The sequence below is a fragment of the Castor canadensis genome, chromosome 14 (genome assembly GCF_047511655.1).
Source record: "Castor canadensis chromosome 14, mCasCan1.hap1v2, whole genome shotgun sequence".
Taxonomy (NCBI): domain Eukaryota; kingdom Metazoa; phylum Chordata; class Mammalia; order Rodentia; family Castoridae; genus Castor; species Castor canadensis.
In genome coordinates, this window is record NC_133399.1 from 16,949,549 (window position 1) to 16,959,919 (window position 10,371).

General features: G+C 37.7%; 1 protein-coding gene across 1 annotated transcript; it reads left to right on the top strand.

Moving 5' to 3' along the window:
* Positions 1-9,096: 9,096 nt before the first annotated feature.
* Positions 9,097-10,026, top strand: LOC109674763 (olfactory receptor 7A17-like). Its single transcript, XM_020151660.2, has one exon. The coding sequence runs from the start codon at positions 9,097-9,099 to the stop codon at positions 10,024-10,026; it is 930 nt and encodes a 309-aa protein (XP_020007249.2).
* The last annotated feature ends 345 nt before the right edge of the window (positions 10,027-10,371 follow it).

The window sequence follows — 10,371 nt, forward strand, 5'->3', positions numbered from 1 at the left end:
TCTGTTTTTGAAAGAAGACATTTTTGTTTGTATAAGATAGCTATGCAAGCTGTTTCATTGTGAGATTTCCATGTATATATGCAGCATAACAGAACTGGTTCACCCCATCTATTATTCTCCTTCCAATCTTAGTCCCCTTAAGTGATTTCAACAGGTTTAAACGTTCTATATTCATTCTTGTATAGGAAGTACATCAATCATATTCACCTTCTTGATTCCTTCCTTTACTCCCCTCTCTAATTAGTGACTTCCCTTTAGGGTGACATGTTTTTGATAATATTGATTGCATTTGTATTGGATCTGTATTCCACATATGAGAGAAAACATGTGGCTCCAGAACAGTTTTTTAAAAAAGTGTGAAATGTGAAGGCCAGTAGGGACTTAGCTTAGCAGTCACTCAGAGCTCTGAGCCATGGCCCAAGTAGAGAAAAGTAGACTTAATGTTCAGTTTCTAAGTTCCAATGTGGGCTCCCAGAGGCTGGGTTCCTAACCTCCCAGACACCCCCCATTTGACCTGGGGTGCCCTCCACATCTCACAGTTGACATCTCAAATTTGTTTTCCTGTAGATGATTATGGTTCCCAGGTTAGAGACTGCAGTTCTAGGCTCTCGGTTTGTTGACTGTCTATGCAATCATGATGCTTGGGTCTGCAGAGAGTTCCAAAAAGCGCCTGTGGCTAGAAGAGGCAGGGCTGTACTAGTCATAGGATTTTATTGTTTTTTTAGAAAACATTTTTATTAGTCTGTGTTAGTTGCAAAGAGGGGTTTCCCTCTTCATATATTTCCATATATGAGTACAATGTACCCTGGTTTGGTTCAACCCTTCCATTATTCTTCCTCTCTCCCCCAGCCCTTCTTAAAATAACTTCAACAGGTTTCAATGTTCCATCTTCATACCTATGTAGAAATACATCGACCATATTCACCCTCCTTTACCCTCTTAATTTAACCTCCTCTCCCACTAGTACCCTACTTTATCAACCTGTTTTACATTCCTGTCATTTATCATCATTTATCATTTAAGTGTCTGTTCATTGTACAGCGGGATTTTGTCTTGGTATTTTATGTGTAAATATATTGTCCTTTAATCATCCAACCTCCTGTATTACTCTTCCTTACTCTTTACTTTCTACCCTGCATTGTTCAACAGTTTTCAGTACATTTCATTGTGTCATATTCCTGCACAGATGCAAAGTATTTCACTATTATTCACTCTCTAAATGCACCTTAACTTTGGTTGTCTTTTTAAATTTATATTTTACTATATCATATTATTGTTGTACTGTGTTGTTTTGTAATAACTTACAAAAGTTATTACATATATAATAAGTGAATTCACCCCTCCATAATTCTACTTTATCCAGCCCTTTTGAATTAACAAAATATTGTAAAATGAAGGAATAAATGAGAGCTCTTAATTTGTCTTATAACTGTAAAATTCCTAAAGGACCACTGAAGCTAAGAAGTGTGCCTAAGTGTATGCCAAAAGGAGCACAAATTTCATTCTTGATAAAGGGGAAGATTTTTTTTTCTGGAATTATCACATGCTTTGTATCCACCACAAACCAACACTGATGATCTATGAAATCCAACCAAGATGAGTTCATCAGTTTACACTTTAGAAAAAACTTGGACTCCAAACAGGGATAAGGTGCTAAAAAGCCAGTCCTCTGGAATGCACGGGAGTTCATGGAGGAAGAAGAATTGAGAGCTACATCACTAGATTGTAAACTGGTCTTTTGAGAACAGAGAATATGTGGAAAGAAATCCTTTTCTTTCCAGGACAGTGTCCCACAGGGAAATCAGGTGGTTATAGGATGATGTAAGAAGAGGGCAATGTGTCTAGTGAGTAGACATAGGAGCTGAAACCCTCAACTCTGAGAACCCTCGTGGTGTGCGGGGCTGAGCCGGATAGGACATACTGGATTCTTTGTGGTTGTAAGTCTGCCTAGGGGACCGACACTTGAGTTCTTCCTGCTGTCCTTCTGAGAACAGAGCCTCCATCTCCATCATGAACCATCCAGACAGGAACTCACACTTCCACATGGTGTCCTTCCTTCCAGAGACTGTATCCAGGTGAGTCAGAGACACTGCAGGAGGGGATCAAAGACAATGGATCAGAGAATGTTTATCTCAGGTTACCTTAGAGCCAATCCCACCTCATTCAGAATAGGATTGCTGTGGTTATTTGTTTTGTGACCAATTAATTATTTATTCATAATTCTGCATTTAAAACAAGCATGATCATATACAAACTCATATGTAGAACATGTTTGTAAAACTGGAACTGCTCTATGGAACTTGGGGAAAGAGGAAAAGGAAAAAAGAATGATAGAGCATCAGTAATAACATAAAACATAACATCTGTGAAGGTAGAGGATATAAAGATGTGTACTGAAAGTTGTTGAAAAAGGAGAGGTGGGAGGTAAAGGATAAGGGAGAGTAATGGAAGGGGTTGAATGGACCAAAATGAAGTATACCCAGAGCTGGAATACATAGACAAACACCTTTGAACATCAACTTAAGTATTAATAATGAAAGACAAGTCTATAAATTAGGTACAGTGTGTGTGTGTATGTGTGTGTGTGTGTGCTAGAGGGAAGGGAAGAATGAACAAGAATAAGGTGAAGGTATATGGTTAATGTACTTCATATACTTATATGAAAGAGAACAAAGAAACCTCTTGCAATTGTTTTAAATGGGGGTGTGAGGGGGTTGAGGTGGAGAGAGGATTGGGATGACATAACCAATGTACAATATAAGCCTAATCAGAACTGTCACACTGAATTCCCTCCCATGTAATGAATATATCCTAAAATATTTATAAGAACAAATATAATGCTCTATTTATCCACAAGCTGCATTTATTCATTATGCTGGATTGATTCATTCTGATTCACTTATTCACAATGTTATGCTAAAATGAGAAATGAATATTGAGTTGATCAATGCAGGGTTCATAGCAATGAAATGTTAGTAACAGAAGCCTAAATGGGAGAGGGAGTTGGAGGCATAAGTATTCTAGTGAAAGTATAAAATCCAAGGATCTATGCAATTAAAGATAGTGGATAAGTGGAATATCAGTTAAGGAGGGACTTGCAATGAAGTGAGTGCATTTCTTTATGTTTCAGATGGGATGTATCTGACTATGCTTTTGCATTGGTGAGAAAGATTCAGAGAAAGAAACTTTTGCAATTCTCATATGGCAACTGAAGTCATGAGACATATTTTTCACAACATTGTCTCTCATGCTGGGTACTCACATAAAAATAATTTATTACATCATATAGGTTTGCCTAATTGCCTTATTTCATAATTATCTTAATACATGTGAGACTAAATGTATTTGTAGGCTTGTTAGTCACTTCCTTTCTGTATTGAAAAGTGACCATGAAGTCATTCCCTTGCATACTGAGGTGGGAGTGGTTTTATTCCTGGTTTCCAATGTATTCTTTTAATCAAATTTTTGGAGTTTTTTTCTTTCACAAGCTGCCCATTTGCCATTTAGTTCTTTCATGTGAGTAGAAATGCATTTGTGGGAAATGTGTAAAAATTTATACATTTTGTGTGGTTTTATATATATCAATTGGTCATAATATGTTACCATGTTACTTTTTGCCCAGAGGAATTGTCATTAGCTTAATATCTTTTACTTTTTTAAAAGGACATTAAATAATCCTTGCCTTAAATAAAAAATGTGGTGAAGATTTTTCTGATCCTTTAGTGCTAATAAGTTATCTTTATTACATATCCAATTTGTTTTCACATCTCTGTGACTTTTACTGTGGTTCTGTTTTTTTTGTGGTTAGATACATTTACAAAAATGACATCACATTTAGTCATCACTTAGAAAGCATTCATTCTTCTTATCATTTGCTGAAAGCTCATTTTATCTCTATTAAGAATATTTGAAATAAAACCAAATCCAGGTTAATTTACAGAAAATTATTCTGATGTGTGCATTTTAAAATGTTGTATTAGTTAAAAAAAGAATATTTGAATGCACACATCTTTATGTAAGTTAAGTTCAGGTAGAGTTACCTGTGTGCAATTTAGAATTCTATTATATACAAATCTTCAGCAACTTAATCTTGGATTAGTAACACATTTTCATGTCATTAAATATTACTATTAGATACCTTGTATTTTAGATGTTTTAGATTCTCAACCAATTTTGTTTCAATCAGTGCATGTATTCAGATATCATTCTGATCCCCAATGATATATGCAATGAATAAATGTTAATAAAATTTTTAAGAAGTTAAAAGTGGATGCAGTACACAGTAGACTAGTGATTCTCTTAGGAAGTATATGGGGAGGGAAGATGGAGCCAGGGTGGATAGTAGGTACCAAAATACAGGTGCACAGGAGGAATAAGTCCTAAAGTTTTGTAGCATGGTAGTGTGACTATGTAGTACATCAGTATATTGTATATATTTCATGTACATAAATTTTGAAATTATAAGAGACAAACATCTCATTCAATAAAAGCTGGGAAGGGTGATACAGTCTGTCTTCCCAGCTAGGCAGGAAGAATGCCAGCTCAGGTATAAATGTAAGACCTTATTTGAAATACTTAAAACAAAAAGGGCTGACAGCATGGCTCAAGTGGTAGAGATGCCCTGAGTTCAAACCCAAGTACCCCATCTCCTGCAAAGAACTAGAAGTCAAACGTGCAGAGAGTGAGAGACCTTGATGTAGAGAATCCCTGTACTTTCAATATTTATGGCTGTTGTCATGTTGGTGTCCCAGTACATGGCACCAGGTCACATCTCTTCCAGCAACATTGGCAAGTCCCCCTTTCTGTTCAAACATTCCAACTACAATCCGCATAAGAGCACTTTAGGGTGCTTTCTAAGGATGGAGTGTCTGAAAATATCTCTTCTTATTTTCTAAACTCTTATTGACTTTGAGCAAATGTTCATATATTTCATCATTATTTTGATTTCCTTATCATTACTATCTACTCATTTTTTCTACCATTATCAGCATTTTAAGTTATCCTTACAGGTTACTGTTTCCCATTGACATGGGTTGATATTTTAACCTAAAATGTTTTAAATTTTATTCAGTTAAATATGTGTATCTTCTGATCTTTTTGCCTCAAGATTCTCTAACACTTGAGTGATGCTTCCAGCCCTTTTGTTTTTATTTTGTTTTAAATATAGGGTTTTGCTAATTTTGCCCAGGCTGGTCCAGAATTCACAATCCCCCTTCCTCTGCCTCTTGATTACAGACATGTGTCACCATTCCTGGCTGAATTTTGTAGATTTTTTTTGGGTAGGACTAGGGCTTTGAACTTGTAAAACAAGCACTCCACTGCTTGAGCCACACTTCCCATCCATTTTGCTCTGGTTATTTTAGAGATGGGGTCTCAGAAACAAGTTGCTTAGACTGGCCTCAAACCATGATCCCTCTGATCTCAACCTCCCAAATAGCTAGGGTTATAGATGTGAGTCATCAGCGCCCAGCAATTTTGTGTTTTTAAACAAGGTCTTTTACTCCTTTAATTATTGATAAGATATATGACATAGGAGACCAATTTCATTTTCTTCCACATGGGTAGGCATTCATGTTAGCCTTCATTCTACAATCCAATACTTTCCTAGTACATTGAAATTCAACCTTGTCATATATTAAATGCCCAAATACAAGGCAAGTGTTGCACCATTGAGTTATACTTCCAGCCCATGTTTTAATTAGTTTTTAAGATCACATTAAATTTCTCAAATACAGTTGTTTGGAAACAACTCTGTTGAATTGAACCTGCTTTGATTCTCTCTGCGTTTTTTTGGTGGTATGGGGTTTGAACAAAGGGCTTCACCCTTGCTAGTTAGGCATCCTATAACTTGAGCCATGCCTACAGCCTCCTTTCTTTCTTTTATGAACCTATTGTTCAGTATTCATGGATTTCCACTGGTTTCTAACTGTGTACTATTTACTAGTGCCTTCCCTTGCCTTTCTGTGCTATCTTCCTTTCCCCATTGTCATAGGCCTGATGTTTTGTTTCGGATTTATGGAGACTCAGAAAACTGCTAGGTATCTTTAATTCAGCATCTTGTTTTTCTCCAGAATTATCTCCTTGAGGTCTTCATTCAAATGTCACCTTCCCTGCTGATCTTGCCTGGACACTCAGAAAAATAGAACACTCAAGAGGCTGAAATTATAGGTCAGTGGTACAGAGTGTGCTTAGCTAGTTAAAGGATAAGGTTTGGTTCTTAGCAACTCTCTCTCACTCTCTCCATTATATATTCTTTCCTTTTCTTCATATTATTTTCATTCTGGCATTTTATATGATCCTTTTTTTCCTTTATTGTTGTGCTGGGTGGGGGTACATTGTGGCATTGAGAAAAGTTCTTACAATATATCAAATATATCATACTTGAATTCACCACCTCCATCACTCTCTTTTATCACCCCCCACCCCAATCCTGGAATAGTTACTACAGGTATCTGTTTTACATTTACATGCAGGTGTACACATTTTGTTTACATTTTATTCACCCTCCTCTCCCCTTTCTCCCCGCCTCCCACTGGTACCACTTCCCTGCCCCCTTGCAGGACCTGTTCTGACTGCCTATTCTCTGATTTTGTGGAAGGAAAAAGAAAAGAAAAAAAATGACATTTTTGCTTGTTTGAGATAAAGGTAGCTATACAGGGAGTTTCCTTGTGATATTTCCATGTACATATGTATTATAACCCCAACTGGTTTATCTCCTCTAATTTTCTTCATTCTACCTTTTTCCCTTTCTTATGGTGGTTTCTTGTATAGAGAGTATATCAACTATATTCAACTTCTTAGTTTCCTTCTTTTATCCTACCCCTTGCATATGTGATCTCCTTTTAGTGTGAGCAGTATTTCTTCATATTGCTGCATTTGTATTAGGTCTATATTCCATAGATGAGAGAACATGAGATTTTTGGCTTTCTGAGCCTGGCTAACTTCACTTAAGATGATGTTCTCCAGTTCCATTCATTTACCTGTGAATGGCAAAATTTCATTCTTCTATATGGCTGAGAAAAATTCCATTGTGTATAAATACTACATTTTCTTTAAAAAATATTCATTTATTCACATGTGCATACATTGTTTGGGTCATTTCTCTCCCCTGCCCCCCTTCCCTCCCTCTCCTCCATTCCCCCCTCAGTCCCAAGCAGGTCCTGTTCTGCCTTTATCACTAATTTTGTTGAAGAAAAGGCACAAGCATAATAAGGAAGACAAAGTGTTTTTGCTAGTTGAGTTAAGGATAGCTATTCAGAAATATTCCTAGCATTGCTTTCGTATACACGGGTATTAAGACCCATGTTGATTCATCTCTAACTGATCTTTACACTGGTTACTGATCCCCTTCTCATGATAACCTCTGTCACTTTAAGGTCTCTATATTAGTTCCTCTGGAGTGGGGACATCAAACGCTTTCATGTTTTGGGTTTTCTACCTATTCCTATATCTCCCGTATGTGCTCTCCCCTTTTCATGTGATCCAAGTCGAGCCATATTGTTGCATTTGCCCTAGATCTAAAGACTGCATATGAGGGAGAACATTGATTTTTGGTCTTCTAAGCCTGGCTAGCCTCACTCAGAATGATGTTCTCCAGTTCCATCCATTTACTTGCTGAGTAAATGGCTGAGTAAAATTCCATTGTGTACAAGTACCACATTTTCTTGATCCATTCATCAATAGTGGGGCATCTTGGTTGTTTCCATAACTTGGCTATTGTGAATAGCACTGCTATAAACATGGGTGTGCAGGTGCCTCTGGAGTAACTTGTGTCGCATTCCTTTGGGCATATCCCCAGGAGTGGGATTGCTGGATCATATGGCAGGTCTATGTTTAGGTTTTTAAGAAGTCTCCAAATTTTTTTTCAAGAGTGTTTGCACCAGCTTGCATTCCCACTAGCAGTGGACTAGGGTTCCTTTTTTCCCACATCCTCACCAACACACATTGTTCGTGAATACCATATTTTCTTAATTTGTTCATCAATAGTGGGGCATCTTGGCTCTTTCCATAGCTCAGCTAATGTGAACAGTGCTGTAATAAACATGGGTGTATAGGTGCCTTTGTATAACCTGAGTCACATTCTTTGGGTATATCTGTAGGAGTGGTGTTGCTGGATCATATGGCAAATCTATTTTTAGTTTTTGAAGAGCCTCTATATGATTTCCATAGTGGTTATTTTAGTTTACATTCCTGCCAGCAGTGTATGAGGGTTCCTTTTTCCCTTCATCCTTGCCAACATTTGTTGTTGTTTTTGTTCTTGATGGTAGTTATTCTAACAGGAGTAAGGAGGAAGCTTAATTTTTTTTTCACGGTAGTAAGGTTTAAATTCAGGACCTTCCCTTGAGACACTCCACCAGTCCTTTTTTGTGATGATTTTTTTTGAGATAGAGTCTCACGAACTATTTGTCCAGGCTGGTTTTGAACTGTGATCCTTCTAATCTCTGCCTTCTGAGTAGCTAGGATTATAGGCGTGAGTCACCAGCATTCAACTCTTAATTGGTTTTGATTTGCATTTCCTTTATGACCACGGATTATGAGCAATTTTTCATGTGTTTTTAGACTTTTTCCTTTGAAAAGTCTCTGTTCAGTGATTATTTCTTTTTTAAAACAGCGTTACTGATATACAACTGAATTCAAAGGGTGAGATGTACTTAATGTGTATAATCTGGTGAGTTTATGCCTATGCAAATACACTATCACCACGAAAGGAAATAGACATGGTTTCCTTATCTGCATATGTACTTCATCCATCATTGAGATGCTGGAACTTCTGGTTTTGGTCACAGCCTCCAATTATTGAGTAGTAAGTGCCTTGAAGATGGTCAGCATGTAATGTATATCCCCCAGTTGTGAGAAATAAGTTCTCATTAAAACTGTAGCATACGTTACCTTTTGGGGAAAAGGCTCAGAGTGGGACAGGAATTCCTAATCTGCAACAGCATCATGAATGTCGTAAGAGGACTAAACCCATTAACACAATGTAGAAATTAATTTGTTAATATATAAACTGTAGCATTTCAGCTCTATTAATTATTTCCATTTGTGTGACTAGTAGATATGTCATTTTTTGTCTTTCCTTGTAGTGACACTCACCATATGGATCCAGAAAATAATACAAGAATTTCAGAGTTTCTTCTCTTGGGATTTTCCGAGGGCTCAGACCTGCAGCCCCTCATATTTGGGCTTTTCTTCTTCATGTATATAATCACTGTATTTGGGAACCTGCTCATCATCCTTGCCACAATCTCAGACTCTCACCTGCACACACCCATGTACTTCTTCCTCTCCAACCTGTCTTTTGTGGACATCTGTGTAACCTCCACCATCATTCCAAAGATGCTGGTGAACATCCAGACAGAGAGCAAAGCCATTAGCTATGCAGGTTGCATCACCCAGATGTACTTTTTCTTGCTTTTTGTAGAGTTGGACAACTTCTTCCTGGCTGTGATGGCCTATGACCGATATGTAGCCATCTGTCACCCCCTGCACTACATGGCTATCATGAATGACCGATTCTGTGGGTTGCTGGTTCTGGTGTCCTGGATCATGAGTTTCCTGCATGCATTGTTGCAAAGCTTAATGGCACTGCAGCTGACTTTCTGTAGAGACGTTGAAATTCCCCACTTTTTCTGTGAGCTTAATCAGGTGGTCCAACTTACCTGCTCAGACAACTTTCTTAATGACATTGTGGTGTATTTTGCAGCTGTGCTGTTGGCTGCTGGTTCCCTCACTGGTATCCTGTACTCTTACTCCAAGATAGTTTCCTCCATTCGTGCAATCTCATCAGCTCAGGGGAAGTACAAAGCATTTTCTACCTGTGCATCTCACCTCTCAGTTGTCTCCTTATTTTATTGTACAGGGCTTAGTGTGTACCTTAGTTCTGCTGTGACCCAAAACTCATACTCAACTGCAAGAGCCTCAGTGATGTACACAGTGGCAACCCCCATGGTGAACCCATTCATTTACAGTCTGAGGAATAAAGATGTCAAGAGCGCTCTGAAAAGGCTCTTAGGAGGGGAAATATGAAAGGACCCATTACTTCAGAGCTGAAGAAGTATTCATGAGTGCAGAACAGAGTAAAACCTCAGAAGGAGCTGATTGGTCATATGGTGGAAGTAGGACTTGCTCCTTCTATTCCTGGAGTTTCCATTATTCTGCTTCCAGCCCTTCTATACAATGTAAGGTCCTATATTAAGCTGTCTGTGCTATCTGGTATTCCACAGGTTTCTGTTGCCTGATTTTCTAAAGATATTTGAGACATTGAACCAGAAATATTTGGATATTCCCATTTACCATATGGGTCATGAAGAAATTCTTCAAAATAGTTTTCTTCCAAAATGAGATGTGTTGTATTGAATAGAAGTTCTTTTT